Source organism: Sorex araneus, chromosome 3 (assembly GCF_027595985.1).
Source record: "Sorex araneus isolate mSorAra2 chromosome 3, mSorAra2.pri, whole genome shotgun sequence".
Lineage (NCBI taxonomy): Eukaryota > Metazoa > Chordata > Mammalia > Eulipotyphla > Soricidae > Sorex > Sorex araneus.
Genome location: NC_073304.1, coordinates 176,918,769 through 176,945,698, shown reverse-complemented (window position 1 = coordinate 176,945,698; position 26,930 = coordinate 176,918,769). Strand labels below are relative to the sequence as shown.

The 26,930-nt window shown below is 39.9% G+C and overlaps 1 protein-coding gene across 7 annotated transcripts in view; it reads left to right on the top strand.

Moving 5' to 3' along the window:
- The window catches only part of GRIA4 (glutamate ionotropic receptor AMPA type subunit 4), a 334,174-nt gene that overhangs the window by 201,383 nt on the left and 105,861 nt on the right, over positions 1–26,930 (top strand). For all 7 annotated transcript variants that reach the window (XM_004604799.2, XM_004604801.2, XM_055130905.1 and 4 more), the window contains exon 5: positions 23,390–23,574. In XM_004604799.2, coding sequence (XP_004604856.1) covers positions 23,390–23,574 — 185 coding nt within the window. The remainder of the gene's footprint in view (positions 1–23,389; positions 23,575–26,930) is intronic.

Sequence of the window (26,930 nt, the reverse complement as noted above, 5' to 3'; positions counted from 1 at the left end):
GTAAAAGGAAGATATATAGTGCAGAAAAGAAGCATGTAGAGGAGTACTCCATCACCAAACTGAATTAAGGAACTAATTGTACAAAACTGAGTAGCAATGTAGCACTGTTGTCCCATTGTTCACCCATTTGCTCAAGCAGGCACCAGTAATGTCTCCATTGTGAGACTTGTTGTTACTGTTTTGGGCATATTGAATACACCACTGGTAGCTTGCCAGGTTCTGCCATGCGGGTGGGATACTCTCAGTAGCTTGCCGGGCTCTCTGAGAGGGACAGAGGAATTGAACCCAGGTCGGCTGCGTGCATGACAGATAGCCCTACCTGTGCTATCTCTCCAGTCCACAAAACTGAGTACAATCAATAATGCTACCTTTACATATAAAGTTAGTAGTTAATCTGTTTGATTTGAAGACAAAAATATGCAACTTATAGTCTTCAAGTAAAAAAGACTTATCAATATTAAGTGGGCAGTCATGTGTGTTTTGTATTTTGTATTACTACACAATCCTATTTTAGAGGTGTTGATTGACTCTGTACTATATGAGGTATGGAATAGAGTGCCCTTATATCGTATCCTATCCCCAGCTATCTTTCAGTTTTATTATGCTATTGTTTATTCTTGATCAATATTGATTCCATGCATATTGTTTGTCTATAGCTATAATTCCTGGCTGTTGAATCTCAATTTTTTGTGGAATATTGTTCATTAACAATCATTTCTATATGCTATTCTAAGATAGTTTCTTTTCATTTAAATGCTAATTAGTTGGGCTATATTAAGACAATGCAAAGGATAATTATAACAAAGTATGTTAGCTGCCATGACTTTGGAAGTATTGGGTATTGTGCGTATCGGTAGGAAGATGACAGAGTAAATTGTTCTGAAAGTGTATGAAAGCTGGCCCTGATCTTGCAGTTGCAGTATTTAGTCTTATACACAGATAGACCTTGAGAGCCTGTTTGGAGGTTCTAGCAGGGGAGCTCAGCTACTTGTATACCTTCTACGAAAGACCGATCAGTCTCTATTCGGGGAAGGCCGTCCTCTTCGACTGAGCATGCAGCTTGGGGAGGGACGCACATGGAGCAGTGAGGGAGGAAGGGGACACCTGCCTAGCCAGCCAGATCAGCTGAATCAACCCTGGCGATCAATGGGGTGACAGATATTGCAGCCATAGCACAGCAGGTAGGGCGTTTGCCTTGCACGCAGCTGACCCAGGTTCAATACCTCCATCCCTCCCGGAGAGCCCAACAAGTTACCGAGAGTATCCCGCCCACACAGCAGAGCCTGGCAAGCTACCCACAGCATATTCAATATGCCAAAAACAGTAACAACAAGTCTCACAGTGGAGACGTTAGTGGTGCCGATCGAGCAAATTGATGACCAACAGGACAACAGTGCTACAGTGCTACACTAATAGAAACCGAGAGAGAGGCAGAGACACTCCATCCTCCTTGTCTCAATCCTCTGTTCTTTTAGCAATATCAAAATTATCAAGAATCATAATTATTAACAAGGTAAATTATTCAATGCAGATATAATGGAAGATCAATAGGAAAGTATTTAAGAACAAATAAGGATATTGAGCCCAAATGATCACACACAAGCTGCCCCGTACTCATAGGCCTGCTGCAGTCAGCGCAGATGTTCTATGAGTATTACTTCACTGAAAAGGGTGACATGTGGTCCTTGGTTACACTCGGACCCCACTAATGAAGTGTGTTTGCAGAGAGCAATGCTATCGTTCTCTGTGGGAAGCCTGCTGGCATTCCAAGAATAAGAGGACAGGAAAGGTCTTAAGTGCATCAGAAACGTTAGAGAGAATACTGGCTTTCACCTAGAAACACAAAGAGTTATTTAAAGAAGCTCTCAGATATGAGTATTTTTGTCTCGCTAGATAACCTTTTTAGCCACCATGCTGTGTGGCATGAGTGGGTAAGTTCAGTTCCCTGTGGGTTCAAACAGGCATGCAGGCCATGAGCATGCCTGCAGCAAGTTGATGTAATAACAAGGAGAAAATCTATTCAAACTGACTGTTTAAATATCAGCCGGCTGCAAATGGTCTTCCATATACTGTTGACATCAGTCTCATAAGTATCATTCATTAGTATAGAGCATTTAGTTCAAAAGGGTTTCTGATGAATATGTTTATTGTGTTTGTGGTGTCTACATAAAACATATATCTGCATATACAGTGCATGTATTCTTGAGGTATAATTAAGATTACTAGTTATTTATGTTTTGTTTTAAAGTACAGAATGTGGGCTAGAGATATAGTCCACAGGTTACACTGCTTACCTGGCATGTAGCCAACCTTGGTTCAACCCCCACCACTGTGTGTGGTCCCCGGAGCACTGCTAGGAGAGATTCCTGACAATCTGAACTGACAAAACTGAACCAGGAGTAAGTTCTGAGCACCACTGGGTAGGCCCAGAAAAACAAATAAAATAAAATACAAAGTATGCCTTAATTTCTAGATATATTAAGTTTAAATCTCCAAAGATCTAAAAACACATGATTTAATAAATTTATTTCTTTTCTAATTTTTTAATATATTTACTATTTTGTTTTATTTTGAAGTATTGTATTTAATTATTTTTAAATTTGAGCAATGCAGATCAAGGAATAAACATCTTGACAACTTTTAAAAATAAAAGCAACAAAAATGGGTTTTATTCTTTTCAAGGGAAGATATTTACTTATTTACTGGGTCTTCATATTTTTAATTGAAGCTGCACACATTATAACATTATAATATATTATACTGTATATATTGTATTTTCATATATTGTATTATATTGCATATATTATATTCAATATGCCAAAAACAGTAACAACAAGTCTCACAATGGAGACATTGCTAGTGCCTGCTCGAGCAAATCAATGAACAGTGGGATGAGTGCTAGAGTGCAATAACATTATACAGTTCATATGTGCCTCATAATAAACCAACATCCGTATACAATGCATTAAGTTAGAAAATTTTGTTCATCAATTTATATATCCTAAAAGCAGATAAAAAAAGTTTATAGATGAGAGACACATTCATATCATGCCATCATTTTTACTAAATGTATTTGTGAAACACTATGATGTAAACTGAACAAAGATCAAAATTCATGAAAATACATACGTGATTTTTATTTAAATCAATTTTTAAATGCCATTCTACATGTTTTCATTCTCATCCTTTATTATAAGTAGGAAATAAAGCTAAGAAGGCAAAAAATGAAACACCAATGAAATCGAACCTTTTTTGGCCAGGGGTAGGGGTTGCCACATCTGGCAGTGCTCATGACTTACTCTGGAATCTGTGCTCAGGAATCACTCCTGGCAAGCCACGGGTGCCCATGATGACAAGTTGGTCAACTGCAACAAAGCAAGAACCCTACCCACTGTACTATCCTCTCTGATTCCCAAAATGCTGCTTCTATTTATTTGCTGTTTTTATTTTGTTTTTGTTACATTAAGGATCAAACCCAGCGTCTTAGACATGTAAAGCAAGTTATATTTCTAGCCCTGAAATGAAACTATATCTGAACAGAGATCTACAAACCCAGGGACTTTCATCAATTGATTAGATGGTGGGAGAGAGTATTAGTTGTCAAAATAAAACTTATGATTGTCAGTTTGAGTAGTTGAATTCCCAGGCGATATGTATTGAACTCCACTATTTAGGAATCAACATAAAAAAGGGAAAGTTATTTAAAATTTTAAAAAAGCAGAGACCATTAGTGACACTCTAAAGAGTGGTGTTATTAAAAGGGGCTAGAAGAGCACTAGAAATGGAGTAGTTTGAAAAAAAAAACAGTCCAACGGAGCATGCTGGTCACACCTGAGAAGGTCAGTAATGAAAGAAAGACAATGAGAACAGAGTAAGAGAGAAGAGTCTCCGTATCTGTGTGAATAAAAGGGCCACCACAGGAGATTTTTAACTTCATGGAGAAGGAGATAAAAGTGCTAACAAAAAATGCATTGTGAATCAGCAGAATTTCCTTGGACCAAATTGTTTCCTTAGCTTTTCTCACTAATAGAGAGTTTAAACCCTCAGACTGGTAGAGGATATAATAGGAGAGCAGCATGGGACGCTGGCAATAGCAATTGGATTTATTGTATTCCTCCCTCCTCGCTTCCCCCAGAGTCAGGCGCAAAGAGGGAGGAAAGGCAGGAGAAGCGCAGGGTCCCGACTTACTCCATTTGACGCTTGCAGGAGGTGGAGGGCAAAGCGAATTTTGGGGCCATCCCACTCTTTTCCAGAAGATGCCTGTCCAGAAAGATGTTAAACTGGGGGGAGACTGACTCAACGCTCCTAGACCCTTAATTGGGGACAATCATAAGGTGATTCATTGATGTCTGGGGCCTGGCCTCGCTAGCAGGTGGAGGGCCTCTCTTCTGCAGCAGACAGCTGTTTACTGTGGTTCCTGCTGTGGCCGATTTTCCTTTGCGTTACTGACACTTTCTCTCACCATAGGCTCCAGCCTCTGAGCTCTCATGGCTAATGCCATCATCTGCAGTCCCTGACTCTCAGACTTCATTACCCAAAATAATCACATGGGGAGCTCGTGACGCTGATGGTTCTGATTGTGGTTCTGATTCAGTGGGTCTGGCGTGAGGCCTGCTGGGGATGTTCTTTCCGACAAGATCTTCAGGTCATCCTGATGTAGATGATCTGAAAATCACACCGTGATAAACAGTCTGAAGTGATCTATGGAGACAAAATGTATTATAATGTGACCACTGCTTCTAATACACATGGCTCCGATTTGCTTTTTGATTGCTTCCTCTTACTCTGCAGGGCCCTCGGACAATCACACCGCACTCTCACGGGGCCATTTCCCACTCTCACGGGGCCCACCCAGGGGTATGGGCCTTATGGCTCAGGCCCCAGGGCGCAGGGAGCTATCAGAACTAGCCTGGCAGTGCTGGGAGAAAGGAGGGAAGGGTCCAATACCAGGAATTGACCTCGGGCCCTCCACCTCCTTGAACTCTCTCCCTATAACTTTAATTTTATGTGTGTGATAATCCATATGCTTAACTCTATTTGCATAGTACTCAAATTAGCAACAGGATGATTCAGGTGGCATATTTAAAATTAGTGCTTCCCATTAGTGAGAGTGCCCCCACAGATGACTCAGGACCACCCTTAGATCTTCTCTTGCTGAGTGGAGGACCACAGCTGTCGCTGGCAGGAGAGGAGGGTGCATCTGATCCTGCACTGTGGAAGAAAGGCTGTGCAGTAGAGACACATATGTTTGGTAGCACTTGAGCATCTAGACAACTTAAGCCGGGGTAGTGAGATCACTCAGTGGCTGGAGGTCAGCTCTCGAATGCTGGAGCCCCGGGTTCAGTTCTTGAAACCCCATGACCCCCAGAGCATGCCACGAATGACCTCTGAGCAACAGCAGTAGCCCCTGAGGACTGCCAAATGGGGTGGCCCCAACACTAAAAAACTATGTCCCTCTGCCAAGTTGTCCTTCATAGTCTCAGTCCAAGGGAAGGAGGACAGAGGAAGGCTCAGTTGGGAAATGAAAGGAAACAGGGAACTATTTGTAGAACTCAAAGATAAATGCATGCATCTCACAAGCCATGGACTGGCTTTCCAGGTAGGAAATGTTGTCCATCTGCAATTTCTGAATTTTGCATGATTTTTAAAGCTCCAGCATGATTTTTCCCCCTCCCCTTTCCTGTGGTTGTTGTCATTGTTGCCATATACAGGGCATCCCCACTTCGTTGCTGGGATTCACGTTTGCTGGGAAAGGAGAGTGCCCAGCTCCGTGCTGCGGAGAATGCAGTAGGCTGTGTAGGTGGGCGCGATGCTGCTTGTCACGGTCCCGGGGCCCTCTAGGAGAATATTTATTGTTTACCTTTTATCTTTTTTTTTTCAGTTTTAATTCACCGCTGGTTGACAATGTTATTATCTTTTTTAATTAAGTAGGAACTGTTGCAGGTTTGAGTGTTGTTTGGCGTTTGATGCTTTCCCAGGAAGAGCGTTGGCCCCGACTTGCTGTGCGAGGTGGGGAGCCGCATGACAGTGATTAATTCTGTTTCTGTTGCGATCACTTATCTCCCCAATACACTCCTAATAGGGCTAGAGAGATAGAGCCCGCTCCATTCCTCTCATCCCAAGACACTTTATTTAGATTGGTTTTTAAATTATTGACCTATTTCTGGCAATTTTCAAATTCACACTAAGGTTTTGATTATTAACATAAATTAAACTTTGGGAAAAAAGCAAATTGCACAGCTCCCCGAAAAAGTAAGGTCTCTCACAGTGGCTTTGATTCCAGCAATGATAGAGTCCCCAAACATAATCATTATGGCTCTCCTTTCATGAATTAAGATGTTTAAAATTTTAAATTGAAAACCTGGAAATTGAATTTCACTGGGGAACCTCAGAGGGATCGGTGCACCCTCTGCACCCACTCCAGATGAAACCCCACTGGCTACGAGCTTCCAGAAGCAAAACCCAGGTACATGGATTCAGGAACTAAGACTCCAGGCCACAGTTGTAGCAGAGATGGACCGTCCCTTCTCGTCTCCCCACCTGCTTGGAGTCCTGGCTGTCACACCCACGGTCTGCCTCCAGCACCATCTCAGTGCATCAACCACCCACAAATGAATCTCAAAATGGATTAGCTCCCTACAGAGGTGTCTCTGGATCCCAACCATTGACAAATTCCAGAAGCGCACGGCCACTTTGACGGCCATTGTGCAACCTCTCATGATATTCAGAATTAGCAATTGGAAATAAATTTTCTAGGACCTGCCCCTGGCAGGCAGGCTTGAATGGTGATGGGGAAATTCAAAATAATGGTGGTAGGAAGGTGGTAGGATTGGTGTTGAAATATTGAATGTAATCAATGTGAACAACCTAATGAAAATAAAATTTAAAAAAGGATACAATAACAAATGAAGGCAGAAAGAAAGAAAGAAAGAGAGAGAAAGAAAGAAAGAAAGAAAGAAAGAAAGAAAGAAAGAAAGAAAGAAAGAAAGAAAGAAAGAAAGAAAGAAAGAAAGAAAGAAAGAAAGAAAGAAAGAAAGAAAGAAAGAAAGAAAGAAAGAAAGAAAGAAAGAAAGAAAGAAAACCTGAGAATTCCATTTCTTCCAATTAGACCACCGCCTGGGCCTTTTTTCATGAAGTAGGGGCAGCCGGCCTTCGTACATGGTACCTTCTGTCTGGTGCAGTGATGCATCTGCTGGGGCCTTTCTGAGCAGCCTGCTGCTTTATAGTCACCCCCACCTGGCTAGCAGGGCTCCCAGAAAAGGCTTGACTCTGGAGTTCTGGGTCAGGGCGAGCCTTGTGGGAGAGCTGGCTGATAAAAGGCAGATAGTCGGCCACTGCTGTCACCCTAACGGCCTCAGGTCTCCCCGCGGCTGCAGGCCTGCCTCCCCTTTAGCTCAGGACCCGGCTGGAATGAAGATGCTGCTTCTCTCCTGGGCCCAGGATAGGGACCCCTAAATGGCACACCCAGCCTCTCCAAGAGGGACCACTCCGGGTGGTCACACTTGGCTTCTGCCAGCACAGCTCAGGACTCTGGCTTCTTGCTGCTCAGCTCAATTCCATCTGCCTCCTCAGTGCTTCCGCTGCCTCCTTCCCCAGGTAGGCTCTCAGGGCTTCAGGGCTGCCCCTCTCTGTTCTGGCTCCCTGGTTAGCCTGCTGCTGTTCCGGGGGTCTTCCTCCCTTCCCACATGAGGAGACACGCATCTGGCAGATTCCACTGACACTCGGAAGTGAAAGCAGTTACTGTTATTGGACTTTCACCGCACTACAGCTGGAGCTCTTGAATGATTTCTCCTATTTTCTATCTTGGGAGGAAGTTGTTTATGCTCATGTCATCTTTCCAACAGAGCAAGATTCCTGTCCCACCTGGTGGAGGGAGAGCTGTTTGTGGGAAGGGACCACTTCTGTTTCTGTTTGTAAACTAAACCCACTCTATCTGGATCGAGAAAGGGGTTCAGTCAATATTTGTTGATTGAATGAGCACTGAAGAAACAAGTGTCTCTCAATTCTTGTTTCTGTTTGAATAATGACTTCTCCATTTTTTTCTTAGGCACTTCCTCTCAAACTTGTTTTGTCTACAAAATGCAAGAATTCATTCTTCTTTGAAAGATATCATAGGTTTAAATAACACAAAATGTTATATAGATATAGTCAATAAATTCTAATGATTGATGCATGATAGGTGAAAGTAGGGATCACAAATTTTACACTCTAGCTCATTAATAATGTTCTGCATTTAATTTCTATAATCAACTTTTCCACTATACTGAGGTGTTGTAAGAATAAATAGGTGAGTATAGATTAGTGCATTTGTTTTTAAAGCTATTGAAATATAACGAGTTGACATACCTCTTCATCCTCAGCAATGGAAAACAAATTATCTAATGCTTCCTTTTCAGCAGGTCTGACTTTAGGGGAGAGACTCTCCAAACAATAATAGTGAGTTTTGTTGAAATGTTGAATGCAATCAAAGTGAAAGTAAAGTGAAATTTATTAGTTACACAGGCGGAGGGCTAAGGGTGGGGGGGCTAGGGGCGTGGGGGGGTTAGGGGTGTGGGGGTGCGGGGTGGAGCTATACTGGGATTCTTGGTGGTGGAATATGTGCACTGGTGAAAGGATGGGTATTCGAGCATTGTATAACTGAGATTTAAACCTGAAAACTTTGTAATTTTCCACATGGTGACTCAATAAAAAAATTAATTAAAAAAAAATAAAAAAATAAAAATAAAGAAATATAACGAGTTGAAAGTTTAGTAAAAATAAGGGAAGTGATCTTCTTTACAATATGCTCAAATTTTTCTGACATGAAATAGCATAATAAGACTTATAGGCCAGCTATCCAAATAGCATTTTATGTAAATTAAGTATATTTGATAGCATAATTGGATCAAAGGTTTTGAACAAATAGCCTTTCTTAGAAATTTTCTGTAATTGCATAGCAGTTATTTGAACTTACCGCAATAATTGAATTTTATACAGAATGTTTTTAGAATATTTTATTCAGAATGTTGATTTTCATATCATTTTACTATAAGATGTTTTTAAGGTATATTTTAATTATATCCAATATTTTTTAAGTTATTATTTTTTGAAAGATTTTATTATTGACAATAGAAAACATAAACTGGGGCTTGACTTACCTAAGTTTGTATAAACACTGAATTAAGTAAGTCCACATGAAGCAACTCTTTATAGATTTTAGTTATTACAAAAGGATAAATTAAGTCAAAACAATGTGGCTAATATTTGGCAAATTATTTTACACAGTATTACTATGTTTTGAACAATTATTGTTTACCTCATCAGTAAGTTAAATTCTATGATAACTTTTACTCATTTTTAAGTCACGAGTTTTTACTTTCCTTAAAGTTTGCTGCCATTGTAAGCTCTTGGATACAGGCCTGTTCTCGTTGATGCTAAGATTTTCAATAATAAAATTACCGCTCACAACAGAGTGGAACATATTATTGGCACTGAAGCACATTTATTATTCTACACTGTATAAACCACTCAGAAGTGCTCCAAAAGTACATTCTTTCTTTTTAAAATTCTGAAAGTGTCCCTCAAAATTGACAGCATAACTCATGGGAAACTTAATAAGTATAATATGGTAGGGGAACATGAAATGATTTGTTTTGACAGAAATCTTCAAGTATACCTGCAGAGTATGCGCACAGCATTTTGGAAAGCCCAATGGGCTGCCAACAGCAGCCTGTGAGTGAGGGGAGTGTAGGGCTCCCATTCACCTAGAAGGTTTGAGCAACAAACCTCATGGTTGGAGTCTCCAAAATTGCTTCAGGGAGGCTCTCAAATAATTTCAGTATGCTGTCTATAAATTTTACATTTGACATCAAAGTAAAGATATCTCAGGCTCAAGATATGATGAAAAATGTGCATATGTTAGAAAGCAGTCTAGTAAAGAAATCAAAATCTGAACTGCCCCTCCATTTTAGCCTGGGGCTTCAACAATTGTCATTTTTTAATCTGTTATTTAATTTTTTTATTGAATCACTGTGAGATAGTTACAAAGCTTTCATGCTTGAGTTTCAGTTATACAATAATCGACCACCTATCCCTCCACGAGTGCATATTTTTTACCACCAATGTCCGAAGTATCCCTACCCACCCCTGTCCCACCCCACAACCTGCCATCTTTGGCAGGTACTTTCCTTCTTACTCTCTCTCTACTTTGTGGCATTATAGTTTGCAATACAGATACTGAGAGGCCATCAGATTTTAATCTGCTATTAACCAAGAGATTTGACTTTTCCATACTTTTTTTAGACCTCTTCATAATCAACCATCATAGATGCTCAAAAAAGGACAGTATTGCCCTCCATGACTAAAAGCAACAAAGTCAGCCTGAGATATTGTCCTAAGAACTATGTCTTTGGGTGCTGGTGACATCAGAGAGGTATGGGAGAGTGGCAGAGACCCAGGCACCCAGGTGGTAGGCATGGAATAGTAGCACTGCACACATAGAATGATAATTCTTTCCAATAGGGCTAGGGAGATGTCACATGCCAGGGGCACAGGTCTCACAGTACAGGACCTGACTTCCATTCCCAGGACTGCATGCTCCCGCCATCTCCAGCATCACCAGCTGTGCCACATCCCTGGGTCCTCACACTAACCCATCCCAGTCAGCCAAGCACTGATCTGAGTTCTCAGCTGGGACTTCAACCTTGGGTTTTCTGATAACTGCTACACAAACCCCTTAGACTGACTGTCTAGACACCTTCACGCTATGCTAATCTAATCTGTGCTAAAGGCCTGCACCCCCAAGATGACTGGGCAGGTGACATACTGACACTTTCCATGATGCCTCTGAAACCGTGCAGTGACAGTTGCTCAGATTCAAGAGAAGGAATTTCAACCTCCCACAGATTAATCTCACATTACATGAAGAACATGTGAGGAGCGAGAATTTATTGTACATTCCCTAATTCTCCTTTTTCTGAAAAACAAACAAAAAAAAAAGTAAATGCCTATTTTGTGGAGAATTTTGTTTGACAGCAGCACCTGGCGATGCTCAGGGGTTACCCCTGGCTCTGTGCTCAATAATCACTCCAATGGTGCTCGGGGTGAACACATGGTATGCAAGAGACCGAACCTGGGTCTGTCACATGCAAGAAAAATGCTCTATTCACTGTACTATTGCCCTGGCCTCTCCTGGAGATATTTGGAGTAATAAAAGAGAAAAAAGTCATGTGATGCCTTTATAGCACATTGCATTCAGAGTACTGCTTGGGTTTTTGACCAAAAGACTGATAATGTCTAATAACTAAGTAATGTCTAATAACCAAGCATGAGTTTCAAGAATGAGCACTAAAGGTTTGGTTTTGTTCTGTTCCATCTTTGAGAAAGTTGGCATATTGGTTTTTCCTATGGTTTCTCTATGATTTTCCAATAGTTGTGGGGATAGAGTCTCTTACATGCCAAAGTCCACATCATCCTTCCTTCGACGTCCAACCGCCTTCTGTGTTTCCTCTCTCTGAGGATTTACAGTTATAGAGAGATTACTATAACTAATAAAATCCTACCTTAATCATCTTCACTGCGTAGAAGTCAAAGGTGGATGATTAAGGAAATCACACAACCTGTCTTGAGATTCAAAGTGATAAGCAGATTTTGTAGCTGAAAGTAACTGGGTCTACCACTGAACCCATCACTTATCACCTGACATGCTATTCAAGAAATCACTCTTTATTTAGATGATCACCTCAGTGTCATTTCCCCACTAAGGAAATTTAATAGTGAGTAATCAAACGTATTCACTCTCACAGACACTGACATGCATTTACAATTACTTCTGGGAATGGAGCTACCCTCCGTGGGATATAAAAATTAAGCTAATCATATAGTGAATACTTACTTCATCCTGCATTTGTTCCTGCTAGGAGCAGAAATTGTCTCGGTAATTGTATGCAAATCCTTTCACTAGAATCATCACAAGAAAATTATGGACTGCTACTTCTTTTGTAAAGAAAAGACAAAAGTAACATTTTAAAATATCACTTTCAAATCAACCCAAATGAGTGGTTTTGGCTTTGTGTATAAAAGCCAGATCCAAATTAATATTATTTACAGTACACAGCTTGGCATGCGAGTATAACAAACTGATATTTAATATGTTGTGTAACACTTCTGTGCGTTTTGTTGCTAGAGATTGCTTTCATGATTAATTAATGAGCTGGACTCAAACTTCAACAGTGGGTATAATAAATGTACTGGTCTTTTAAGAAGCAATTCTTTGTAGAGCATTGGCTATCTTACATCCTCAACCTTACAAATCAACTTTTATCTTACAAATCAACTTTTCAGGGTTAACCAGAGGACTTGTTCTCATGAGCCAAAAGTGTCTCTTTTTATTATCGAGAGTTCAGCTATTGATAAAATGATTTCCACATTTCATTTAATTCTGAGGATTTCTGTTTGTAGTTGCATTGTGTTCTTGTTTGGCGGCGAGACCCAGTGGTGCTCTGGGATTACTCCTGGCTCTGTGCTCAAGAATCACTCCTGGCAGTACTCATAGGAACCATATGGGTTGTTTTTTGTTTTTGTTTTTGCTTTTTTTTTTTTGCTTTTTGGGTCACACCCCGCCGATGAGATGCACAGGGGTTCCTCCTTGGCGCTGCACTCAGGAATTACTCCTGACGGTGCTCAGGGAACCATATGGGATGCTGGGAATAGAACCCAAGTTGGCCGTGTAGAGGGCAAACGCCCTACCCGATGTGCTATCGCTCCAGCCACTAAGAACTACATGTATTTTACAGACTGAAGCTAGGTCTTCTGTGTTCGGGGCAAGCTCCTTACTTCCTATTCTATCTCTCATACCCCTCATACTGAGATTTTTAAGGTTTTTAAGATTTTTAAGGTTCTCTTTATCAATGACTCAAGATGGCTTCTATGAAAATGGATAAGGGATACTCTGGAGCAATTTCCTGGAAAGCCCTAAGAACCTGCTGAGCTATGCAGGGCCTTTTGTGACCTGCTGCCTCAGCCTTGATTTGAAGAGTTTTTGCCTTAATCTGCATATTCTTTAAGGGTCTAAATGTATAAACCAATTAACTTTCAGGTCACTGATTCCATAGAATGTTCACTTTTTTTGAATCAATGAAGAATCCATTGCTAGGGGAAACAAGAAATTGCTAAGATTTGAATATTTTTTGAGCACTAGAACTGGCATCCTCATCCCTCCTTGGGGCCAGGATGTGCTCGGCAGAAATGTCTGTGACCTGCCTGTGTGAGGCCTCCCACCTGCCCCCACACTACAAGAATCCCCTGGCTTTAGAGTATAGTTGGACTTAGGGAGCAAGCATAGAATTTAGAGAAGAGCAATCAACTGACATTCTCTTACCTTTCCTTTTTCTTTTTTTGTCAATTTAAACATGAGAAGAGAGAAAGGAAGGACATATATGTTCAAGAGAGAATTCAGGCTTCTCCAGAGTCAAAAAATGCCGAAAAAGAGAAACTGCAGGCTCGAAAGAGCAAGCTTTTTCACATTTTTTTTCAGAATTAATCTAAAAGAGTACATTAGGTCTGTTTTAATTTTAATAGCCTCCTATCCTATTTGAATTTCCTTTCTTTTCTTTCTTCTTAAGCCTATCACTTCACTATAAAGATGTATTACAGAAACAATTTTTAAAGTCTCTCTTCCCTGCTCCAAAATTTCCATTATTTTTCTATAGCCAATGGAGGAAAATTGAACTCTCAGTGTTTAGTGATTCCAGGAAATTTATTGAATTCCTTTTAGCTGTTCTAACTCTGTGAACAAAGTGACATCCCATTGCAGGGGAAGAAATAGACAATAAACAGATGAGTGAATAAAATATATAACACTTTCTTTGGTGGTCTTAGGGAAAGCAAAGAAAGGAAATAGAACATTTCAGAATCATAGAATTGAATTTTTAGATAAAGTGGACTGAGCTGCCTCACTGAAGAGAAGACATTTGGGGAAAGGTCTGTAGACAGTGATGGGTGACCCTCACAAGCCCTCGTAGCACCTGAGACCATAGATCACAGGCACTCAGGCACCTGAGACCATAGAAGCCAGCTTGTTGGTGACATTCGAGAGGGAGAGTAGTAGAGTGCTCAGAGACATGAGGTCGTGCAGGATTTTTAGAAAGAAGCAGTCAAAGAGTCTTGAGCCTTGGTGATAAGATCTGACTTGTGGGCAACTAGTCTGTTGGGGGCAAAGACAGAGCAGTAAACCCTATATGGAAACTAGCAATTACCCAGACCAGGAGCCAAGGGTGTTTCACTGGGTTATGGCATTGGGGATGGGAAAAATAGCCAGATTGTTGATCTCTTTTGAAGATGGTACTGCCAGGATATGACAATATGTGTTGTGAGAGAAAGAATATCATTGGTGATGAGTGCTGTTAAAAGGTCTTTCTAGCAGAGGTAACTTCCATTCCAATTTCATCATCTCACTTCCTATTCATGAAAGCCTGGTGGAAAGAAGGAAAATATCCTTCAGCTGGAGCAGGAAAAGCTGAGATGTATAGTTCTGCCTCTTACCACGGTGATGCTCTGATATAAATCACACAACCAACTTCTGTGTCTTCACCTCCCAAGTGAGGATAGGAATACCCACTTGGCAGGGTCTTGGGTCCCACTGTATTATAAAATTATCATAAAACCTCTTATGAATCCCTGAGTCTAGCATTAAGGACTAACCATCTACTCGTGTGCTACCTGTCTCTGTCCTTGGCTTGAGCTGCCAAAGCTCCTTTCCTCACCATCTCCATGATCCCCACCCCATCCCCCCAGCTGTTCTCTCAGCAGTGAGAGTCCTTTTGGCACTTTCCTTTGCCAAAAAATTGGCATAGGGATTACATTTAATTTGTCAAATGAGGTTTTAGGCACCTTAAATGCATATTATGATGAAACATTTATGTAGGTGCCGATTTATTCCCAGATGTGTTTTTAAATTGTAGTATTAAATGATTGTTTGAATTGTGTGTTTTATATGTGATGATACAAAATATATGCATCTCAATTTATGAGCAAAATAAAAGCTATAAAATTTACACTAGACATCTACTTTGGTTTGAAAATTTTCCATTCATCATTTGAATCTAAAAATTGCAGATTTTCAAGCATCCCTTCCTTGCATAAAATGATTACCTTTTATTCTTTTTTAAAAATGATAAATTCCCATAATGCCGATGAGATTAAATAAATAAATAAATGCTGGAAGCAGACTAGAAAAGATATATCCTTTACGCTTAGAGAATGCTTAAAATTCTACAAATGATCTAAAGAAAAATTTATATCTATAGTAAAAGAGAAAAAGGTGTTTCTAAAACCTGTGTCAGAATTGTGCATGCTACTTTGGGTGAAGAAAAGGAGTTGTCTTCAAGCACTGTATCATCAGAAGGCAGTTGGCACCTGAAAGGTTAACAGAAAAACAAATGCTTCTTCTGAAGGTCAAAAAAAGAAAAATCGTGGGGCTGGAGCAAATAGCACAGGTAGGGCGTTTGCCTTGCATGAGGCCGACCTGGGTTCGATTCCCAGCATCCCATATGGTCCCTTGAGCACCACCAGGAGCAATTGCTGAGTGCAGAGCCAAGAGTAACCCCTGTGCATTGCCGGATCTGACCCAAAAAGCAAAAAAAAAAGAAAAAAAGAAAATTAAGGCATTACTTCATAGCTGGATGTATAAAGGGCACTAGTAGAGCAGGGAGGTTTGCTCAAATCCTCAACCTTATCCCACAGGCCATGCAACCCGAGCTGGTTCATTCTGTCCTCTGGAGCTACTAGACTCGATCTCCTTCTTCTATCATCTTTTGGAGGGTGGGGAGGCACTTTAGGCCACACCCTGCAGTGCCTAGGGACCCAGTGGTATTTAAAAGCATCCCTCCTAAAGGTGCCCAGGGGACCGTGCGGCCCTGGGCCTCCAGCTGCCTCCTCCTTGCCTGTGCTCTGCCCCTTGACCGTGTCTCTAGTCCTCCCTTTCCTTTGACCTGGATCACTTCACTAGGGCTCCCAGCTGGAATCTGATTCCTGTGTCATTTCTTCCCCAGGGTATATTCCTAGTTCGGCTAAATGGCGTGTGCTTTAAAGCACACTCAGTCTTGACATCCTCTCCTAAGAGTCCTCGAGGAAGAAGACCAAGTTCTATAATATGAAATACTTTAAGGTCCATGTGCTATGCCCTGTGGCTGTTTGTTAGCCCTGGAAGCTCTGCCCACGGGTGCACAAGTCCACACACCCTTATGTTCTTTTGATAGGTAACAAAGTACCTCCTGGTTCGGCCCAACAAATAGAAGAATTTATTTATTTATTTTTGGGGATTTTTATTTTTTATTTTTTTTAATTTATTCTTTTATTGAATCACCATGTGGAAAGTTACAAAGCTTTCAGGCTTAAGTCCCAGTTATACAATGCTCGAACACCCCTCCCTTCACCAGCGCACATATTCCACCACCAAGAATCACAGTATACCTCCCCCTACCTCCCACCTCCCCAGCCCCCCACCCCGCCTGTGTAACTGATAAATTTCACTTTACTTTCACTTTACTTTGATTACATTCAATATTTCAACAAAAAAACTCACTATTATTATTTGGAGTTTCTCCCCCCTAAAGTCGGACCTGCTGAAATGGAAAAATTTGATAATTTGCTTTCCATTGCTGAGAATGAAGAGATATGAGGTCAAGTGGCCATACTAGCAGCTGCAAAGTTTTGGATTTCTGTATTTTAGTATTTTAGTAACTAAGTCCGGAGAAATATCTGCCAGAAATTGCATCATTGCAAACTTGTGCCTCTCAGTTACTTTATATTCCACATATGAGTGCAATCTTTCTATGTCTGTCTCTTTCTTTCTGACTCATTTCACTCAACATGACACTCTCCATGTTGATCCACTTATATACAAATTTCATGACTTCATGTTTTCTGACAGCTACATAGTATTCCATTGTGTAGATGTACCAGAGTTTCTTTAACCAGTCATCTGTTTTTGGGCACTCTGTTTTTTTCCAGATTGTGGCTATTGCAAACAGTGCACAAACAGAAGCATTTAGAGTTACTGAATGTGACCCATCAAACTGCATCTTTTTGAGTCTTTTAAATCCTGATTTTTCTCTAGGAATTGCCTATCAACTTGTGTCTTCAAACAACACTTGGCTAAGCATATTCTGGACTGTATACTGAGACCAACATCGTTCCTTCCTTCACTGAGCCTGCACGTAGCAGAAGGAAAAGACACTAGTCTAGTCATCGTTCAAACACATAATAACTTTATAATGATGATAAGGAAAAACGTTAGCCTGACACTAAACAAAAACACATTAGTCTCCCCAGGTCCTACTTTCATTATATCTTATCATTCTAAAAGTCACCCTTCCCAAAAGTCTATGGATGAAGTTAAGTGTAGACTTGCTGTGTGTCGATGGGAGTTGTAGTAAAAAATGTTGAAAACCAGACTGTGGAGATATCAGAGGTCAGAGGCACATGCTTTGCATATGCGGGACCCAGTTTCAATTCTTTCTACCACACTCCCCCTCAGTGGCTATGGAGGCCCGCTGAGTGTCACCCTGATGGCCTCAAAAACCACCCAGTATTGCTGGTACTCCTCAGTACTTACAGAGACCCCCTTGTGCCATTCCCAAAAAGTTAAGGAAATGACTCAAAACCAGGAAAGATAGTATGAGGGGTATGTGACAAACACTGGAATAGGTGAGATTTGATATGGTATCTGGAAGACGGATAGAAAGCCAAAGTCTAAAGAAAGAATCTTTTAAATGATGCATCAACTTGTGCAGAGACTCTGGGTGGGAGCTGCAGAACTTTCTAGAGCATCTGAGAAGGTCATTGTTGCTGAAAGTAAAAAGCAAGGAGGACAGTGTTACAAACTGAAGCTCAGCAGAGAGCCAGAGGATGGGTACAACCAGATTTGGGCATGTATCACGAAACAATAGGAAACACCCAAAGCTTTTAAGAGGAAGAACCATAATGAAAGTATCTTTCTACAAAGATCAACTAGTTGCTATGCAAACACTTGAAGGAATCCATTAATGGGCTCAACCATCCACTGAAGAGATAAAACATATTAGGCACTCACTTTGCATGCAACCAACCCTCATTCAACCCCTAGCAACTGCATATATAAGAACACAGCCAGGAGTAGCCCCTAACACGGCTGGATGTGACTCAGCCTCTCCCTACCCAAACAAAACCAAACAAAAGGTAGTCTTTGTACTGAAATTCTTCAGTTGTCTGGCTAACTGCCTGGGAAGAAGAATGTTGAGAGCCCTTGAACTTGTGGCAGAGAGTTGGAAACACTTGTTTTATGTCTGTTTTAATCAGGGTTAGGTTTGGCTGCAACTGACAAAAAATTTTAGAGATTTCAAGTACCGAATTCCCTTATATGACGTCCTCTAAATTCACTGTGGGCACTAATGTAGGGATCGGGAGACAATAATTAGTATTACCAGGAAATAGGAGAAGCCTGGAAACCTAGTGAGAAGGAATTTTCTGTTTTCACTTGTTTACGAGGAAGGGAAAAGATAGTCTGTCTTGTTCCAGTTTGCCTGCATAGCTTCAGATGGCCCACCTGGAAGATATTTTCTCTTCTCTGCCCTTCTTGGATCCGGGCATGAATGCCTGCTAGCAACATGGTCGTTGACTTGACGCATGCCCCGTGTGGCCGTTTCTGTGCTGGCCTGGGTTGTGGAGTCCAGACTGCCGCTTCTCAATGGGTTATTTTCGTCCCTGAGCTTCTCTGGAAAGAGTTCAACCTAAATGGTCACCAAATCTGCCCTCCAGTCCTAGCTTGGTGGCGTTCACAGAAGGAGGATTATAAATTGTATTCCTCTCTTCCACTGAGCGTGACAGGCAAGAGGAGAGAGACTTTCAGACTCCGACACACATCTTTCTTTCCAAAAATACACTGCTCTGCAATGCTGGTGGTGGTGCCAAGCTAAAGAAACCGTGTTGTCATCTTAGGGACATGCATAGCTACTTAGAAAGTGAGTGAGGAGCCTTGACTGAGGAAGTACAATAACTGCTTCCTCCCTGTGGCCCTTCTCCCTTTCAGGCCCAACACCTCCCACTTCTCTCCTTTCCGAGCACTTCCCATGAGCACAATGCTTCTTTAGTTCCAGAACCATCGAAATGGCATCTCTTTCCTCTCAATTGTTCTGATGGTGTTCTTGACAATCTGTACATTCTTACCTCTTAACATTTTCTCCAGAGAGAGAGGAGAGACAGAGAGAGAAGAAAAGCACCTGCCATAGAGGCAGGCTGGACGTTAAGGCCGAAGGGAGATTGGGGACACTGATGGTGGGAAATGTATGCTGGTGAAAGAACTGGGGCTGGAACATTCTATGAGTGAAACCCAATTGTGACTAACTTTGTAACTGTGTGTCTCGCAGTGATTCAATAAAAAAATAATTTTAAAAAATGTTTAAAACATAAATTAAAAATATCATGGATACTTTTCTTATCTAAATGCAGCTTTTAATAACTTTTATTTCATTCTGAACTTATGTATCCGTGCTGACATAAATTTGTGCTCATCCTTTTTTAACCCCTCTCTGGATAGGTAGTTGAATCAAATAACTCTTGCAGAAGAGCACATCAAATAAAAAACTTCATTATAACTTCTCACCAACAGCTCAGTGTCCTTGAATGACATAAAAAATATGGGTATAAAAGGATTCAGTAACTTAAGCTCTTTATAACATTAGAACCTCTTTAGCATAACTGATAATGGTGTATGACTTAGTAAGCCTTTTAAAAACTTCTTTGTGTACAGAAGGGTTTATGCAACATGACATACTCTTTAATAACTATACAGTAGCTTTTCATTACTTCTTGTAATGCAATAATATGATTTTTTTTGTTTGGGGGCCACACCCAGAGATTATTTCTGGTGAGCTCCAGGGACTGTATTGGGTGCCAGAGATGGAACCTTGGGTTGGCAGCATGCCAGGCAAGCGCCCTACCCTCTATACTATCTCTCCTGCCCCTGTAATACAATAATGTGATCTTGTCTATGATATTCTCTCACTACTGTGCTAGTAAAATTCATTTGATTCTTTTGAAGTTATGTAGACAGTACTACGCAATTTATATAGGTTAACTGACTTATCAATTTTATTATATGGCTAATTCCATACAATGACAAGAATCAGATAACATTATCTTGACATATATTAGGGAATCCTAGATGTCCTAGGCTTTCAATATGTTACACTAAATTTAAGGATGTGCTTCTTAAGGCTGAAGAGATTGTACAGGGATTAAAGTACTTAACCTTGGTTTCAATTCCCAGCAGGTAGCTGAATCTGATTTCAATTCCCAGCAGTGCATATGGTCCCCTGAGCACCTCCAGCAGTGACTCCTGAGCACAGAGCCAGGAGTAGCCCCTGAGAACCACTGGGCATGGGACCAAAACCAAAACATTCATTTTTTTTTTGTTAAGTAAATGTAAAATTTAAAAGATCTTTTAACTCTAGTAGATTCCCTGTTAGTCATGTACTTTTTCCCTTAAACTGCCATTTTCACTTTCTGACCAAGAATGTTCTACTAAAGATTTTCTTTTTGTAACCAGGAAATACAAAATCACAGCTAGATGAAGAAGTAGTCTAACTGGACTTGTGAATTTTTTTAGTTTATATAACAGCTATTACATAATCACAGATTAACCATCAGTATTTCCTCTGAGTTATAATAAATCCCCAACTCTCTTATGTAAATAAGACAGACGTGTCTGACTAAAAAATTAAGAAGAAAGCATATTAAAATCAAACACAGGATCAGACAGCACCTCAGGTAAATTGCTTGCCTAGCACATAGCTGACCAGCATTCCACACCCAGCCCCAATATGATCCACAGTCCCCCACCAGGGGTAATCGCTGAGCAGAGTCCTGAAAGTTACTGGAAGTGGCCCCCAAAATATAACAAAATAAAATGAAAACAGCTTCTGAAAAATCAGATTTTCAGACCAGACTCTGCAGCTCTGTGTGTCTTTTGCATTGGTTTAAAAATGTCATTTATTTCAGATTGTGATTAATGGTTCTTTTTAGGCAGCCAACTTTTTTTTTTGCCATTTAACAAGATCAAGTTTGAGTTTTGTCTTATTTCAAGGCTACCATCATTTGTAAATCTGAAAGATGCAGATAATGAAATGTTGGTTTTGAACTGGAGTTTTGCTTTATTGGAGTGAGTCTTTCAATATCTGTTATGTGACAGGGAACTCAGACAGATTTTTTACCAGAAGATGTGTGATTCTATGTTCTATAGAAGTCCTGTCAGCAGGTACCTAACACAACGGATGCCTAGTACTGACATGAAGCCCAGTCACCACAGGATGTCATAAAGGTGTGGGGGAGGGTACGGTATCTCAAAAGCCATGCCAAGCTGTGGATTGATCCCAGCAAGCAGGGAGTCTGCCTCAATGTGGCCAGGAATGCTCATTTTTATAACACTCAAAAATCAAAGTTCAGGCAAAAAGCCTTTGAACTAGTTTATTATGGCAATAAGTAAATAAAAGGGAAAAGAAAGCTATTAATGGATTTTTTTTTTAAAAAAAGTGTGTTAATAGGTGTCAACATGCACCAAAAAAGAACATTGCTTCACTTACTATCATAGAACAAGTTCCACCAACAGAATAAATGAGGCATGAACAAAATGGGACAAGAGCATCATATGAAGTATGCCTTAAACAGGAAACAGAGTAAATAGGACTGGATTTGGTGGTGAAGGTAAACACATCTAGGTAAGATATGAAAAGATAATTACAGGCACACATTTACAATAGAAAGACTAAGATTGCCCAGCTAGCTCAGTCAGTAGAATATGAGACTCTTAAAAAAGAAAAGACTAAATGGAGCAATAGACAGACCAGTACAATTACATAGTAATTAACATGCCCTCTTTCTTCCTCTTTGGGGAATTTTTGTACCTTTAGATAAAAATGAATACTGACTGCCACAGTATTACATTTGGCAGGATATCAGGTAATTTATATTTCAAATATGATCTCATCATCAGTTCCATCTGTTGATATTAACTGAGCATCCGTTATGTTTGAAACTGACATGTAAAAAAAATACCTAAAAATCAAAATCCTACATCTGAGAGATTCATACCAATCAGAAACTGAATCTGTGTTCTTTGCAAGTGCTCTGTATTCATGTGAGTATTTGCTTTTAATCCACCCAGCTCTCTACTCCAGGGAACAAGACATGGAGAAGCTATTTTCATTTCCTTTAAAATGGGCTCAAATAAATGTTTGATTTTTTTTTTGCTTTATTTTGGGCCACTTCTTGCTGCACTCAGGGCTTATCCTGTCTTCATACTCAGGGAACACTCCTGGCAGGACGAAGGGGACCTTATGGAGTAGTAGGGATCGAACCCAGGCTAGCTGCAGGCAAGAAAAGCACCTTGTCAACTGTATTATTTCTCCATCCCACTATTTGATCTTCTTAAGAGGACTAGCATATTTTTTATGCTAAACCACAAAGGGGAAAAAAATTGCTAAGTGGTCATCCTAACAAATCCTGACTTAAGAGCTATTCATAGATTCATAAAATCTTCTTTCCTTTATTTTCCATTCCAACTCAAAACTGAAAGCTAATAAAAGCAAGATTTCCAGACAGCATTGGAATGCTCTAGTCTCCCTTCTTCCTTAACACTCGGATATGTGACTTCTCTTCCATGGGCAGAGATATCTGTTTATCCCCTACTGTATTCTCCCTGTCCCATTCAGGAAGACTTGTTCAACCCTTTTCTGTGCCAACACTCTGCCTTGAGTATAGCTATAACCACAGTTTTCTAAATGATGTTGCATTTCTAAACTGAAATGTCTATCTCTTCTCTACAAGATTAAGACTAAGGATCCAGTGCCTCACTCAATTCTTAGTCAACTGACTCCCAATGCACATCATTTCTCTACCAAGAGAAAAGTTTAACTAACACCTTCTCCATTTATGATATTGAGTCCTCATTATGTACTTTAACATCATCTCTCCCATAGTTGAACCCCAAAACATTGTTACTACTACCTTGATCCAGGGGAGAATCAAAACAGTTGTTCCAAATTAATTCTGTCTAGTGAGTAAAATAACAAAATGAGTTATTTTGTTATTGACTGCAGGTGTGCTGATTTGATTTTTGGCTTATCTCATCAAAAATGTGTTTAGAGCAATGTAATATTCATCAGTAGAGCTATTTTGAGAGCTTATTCAAGGTATGGTGTTGCTACTTCATTCAAGAATTATTTTGACGAATCTTGATGTCCTGAGTAAAGAAAGCAAGAATAACTTGAAAATAACCACTGATATTTATAAAAAATATATATGGAGATAGCTGTAGAGTCAGTAACTATATTTGTTACAGGAATGGAGTAACGATATGTTTTTTCCCCTCCTATAGGATACTCGATACTTCAAGCTATTATGGAAAAAGCAGGACAAAATGGTTGGCATGTCAGCGCTATATGCGTGGAGAATTTTAATGATGTCAGCTATCGGCAACTTCTAGAAGAACTTGACCGGCGACAAGAGAAGAAATTTGTGATCGACTGTGAGATAGAGAGACTTCAAAACATATTAGAACAGGTAAGTTCTAGACCTTATTATTAACCGAGATCTTCCCCCAAAATGACCATTAGTTTCTCTTTCCTCATCAATACTGTCTGCCAATCATTTAGACTGAAGGTTGGAGATTGAGAGTTTTCACTCTAGGATTTATCCCCAAGACTAACCCATAATCTTCTCTCACTCAGCATCATTTTGATTCTTAGATCTCAGTACAGTTAGAAGTAATGTCTCTGACACATTTTTTAGACATTTGTAGAGAAAGGCCTTTTGTGAGTCATCATGTGCTTTTGGCTATTTTTATAAATACGAATTTTGAAGACTGTTTTCTAAACCTGTAGAGAAACAGCTACTTGAGAACTGGCTACATTAATTGGTTCAAAATTTAAATCAAATATTAACATGATATAAAGTTTATTTTCTTCTAGAGTTGATTTTTTCTTCAATATTTTTATTGCCTTTTTATTTTTATTTCCCCTATTTTTATTGAGGTACATGATTCACAATACTGTTAGCATTAGTTGATAGTTCCATGCATACATTGTTCCAACACCAAATCCGCCATGAGAGTGCCCTCTTCCCCCCCATCAGGGTGCCAAAGGCACCTCCCACACAACTTCTACCCTCCTTCAGCTCAGTTCTGTAGACAAAACTATTTGGTTTGGATGCTTTGGGCTGCTGTTCCCTTACTGTGTTCTTTATATCCCATACATGAGAGAGCTTTTTTCATTGTTGAGGTGGTGACAACTACACATATAGAGATGAGTAAGCTGAACCGAAATTCCACAAAATTATAAATCAATCAAAAAAGTTCAAGAGTTATAAATGTTTTAAAAATAGTATGAATGGGGGAGGAGAAAGCATCTGGAATAGAGAAGGGATCACTAAGAAAATGATGGTTGGAGGAATCGGTCGGGATGGGAGATATGTGCTGAAAGTAAATAAAGGAGCAAGCATGATAACCTCTCAGGATCTGCACTGCAAACCATAATGCCCAAAAGTAGAGAGAGAGTATGGGGAATATTGTCTGCCATGCAGGCAGGGGGAGGTTGGGAAAGGGGGGCATATACTGGGGATATTGATGGTGGGGAATGTGCACTGGTGAAAGAATGGGTGTTTGATCATTTGTAACTATATCTCACAGTGATTCAATAAATTTTTTAAAAAAGAAATATAAAATTCAAAAAACAGTATGAAGTATAAGAGGCTGAAGCAGTTGTGCAGTAAGGAGGTTGCTTGCCTTGCACACAGCAGATCCAGGTTTTATCCCCCGCACCCCACATGGTACCCTGAGCCCACCAGGAGTGACCCTGAGTGCGGAGCCAAGAGTAAGCCCTGATCTCTGCCAGGTGTGGCATAAAAACAAAAAAGTGAATAATTCCATGCTAATATATTTTTAATTTTACATAAAATAGATACATATTGCAAATATATGGTTTAGCAAGAGTGGAGAGATTTTTAAAAGTTAAAGGAAAAACTTTTTAAGGTCTGTAAAAGTATAAAAGTGTGTTTCATCCTTGAAAGGTAATATTGGTTTTAATGCTTAAGTGTCTGCATTAGTAAAAGGAAAAAATTGGTATATATATACATATATATATTACCCGAATAGACATAAAAAGAACATTCAAGATAACAAAACATTTATTCTATTATTTAAAAGGTATAAAACCCTTGGCAAGCTAGGAATAAACAGATCTTAATCTAGCAGAGGGCAGCCATGAACGAATGCCATAATCAATAGTGAATTGCTGTGAAATTTGACTTATCTTTTAAAGAAGCTTCTTTAATGATTCTTGAAAAATGAATCAGTTCAAGGCTTTGAACTGCTAAGTTGTTTCTTGTCCATGAAGTGTTGCATCATTCTTTCTGCTCTGAATAATTTAGCTGGATAGAGTATTCTTGGTAAGATTTTCTCTTCATTTAGGTTTGTTGTTTTCTTTAACTATATCCCACCATTCTCTTCAGGACTGAATAGTCTCATTTGATAGGTCTTCTGTAATTCTTAAGGTAGTTCCTTTGTATTAAATTACTTCTTTGATCTTGCTGCTTTTCTTATTCTATCTTTGGCTTTTGTCATTCTGATTAATATGTGTCTTGGAGTTTTTCTACTTGTTTCTGTTTTCATTGGGACCCTTCAGGCCTATGGTATCTGGGAATGCATGAACCCTTAACTCTGGGAAATTTCTTATCTGTGATTTTGTCAACCAGTGGTATTTTTGTCAAATTCACCTTCCTAATCTTCAGGGATGCCGGTGATTCTTATATTATTCCTTTTGAATTAATTTCATAATTTTCTGCTGTGCTTTTCATTTCTTTTCACAATTTTTCCATCTTCTGTTGTTTACTAGAGTTTTCCTGCATCTGATCTTAACAAAAAAGGAGTTCACCTGTTTTTTCCTTAGTTGTTGTTACCCTGGTGCTGAGGACTTTGATGAGTTTTTCATTTCACCTATTTTATTACACTTACTATATTCTTTAGTTCTGTCACTTCTGGTTGCAAAAATAAATTAACGAAAATGGGAGTTCACCTATTTTTTTCCTTAGTTGTTGTTACCCTGTTGCTGAGAACTTTATTGAGTTTTTTAAATTTCATCTACTATATTTTTCAGTTCCGTCACTTCTGATCGCAGTTTTATCATTTCTGCCTTCATACTTTACTGTGCTTTATTGACTACCAGTCCCATAATATCTTTGAGTTCATTAAACCTCCTCATCATGGTGTCTACATAGTCATTATCTAAGAGGTTACAGTGCTGGTTGGCACTGGTAGCATCACCCATGCGATTATCTTCAGTCATTGAGCTTGGTGGACTTCTACAAGACTTCCCCTTTGTCTCCACGGTGAACTGAGGGTGAATCTTTTTGTATTTTGCTTTCTGAAGGATTAGGCCGAGTGTTGCTCTTTGCCTTCACTGCTGTTTCCACGGGTGACAGGAGGCAGAAGTGGGCACAGGGGGAGGTGCAGTAAGTCGAACTGTCGCTGTGCCATACAAGCAGCTGTGTGGTCCAGGGTACACATAGCGGCTCGTGGAGTAGTGGGTTCGGGTTCAGGGTGTGGAGCAAGGCTGGAAAGCTGAATGAGCAAGCACAGGGTCTGCGTGTGGATAAAGGCCTGTAGAGACAATAGAGGTCAGGTGTGGACACTCAGTGTGTTCTTCAGCTCTTCTTACCAAAGAAGGCTCCTTGGATAAAGTTTGTAATAAATAATATAGATAAGAAAAGATAAAATTGAGCTTTGTCATTTTGTTGTGAAAAACAACAAAATACCATCACCAAGTAATGGATAACATTTACCTTCCCTGAACCTAATCCTGCAGATCATGATAAAGATTTAAAAGGCTGTGTTTGTGCCAAATTACAGTGAATGAATGCCATCT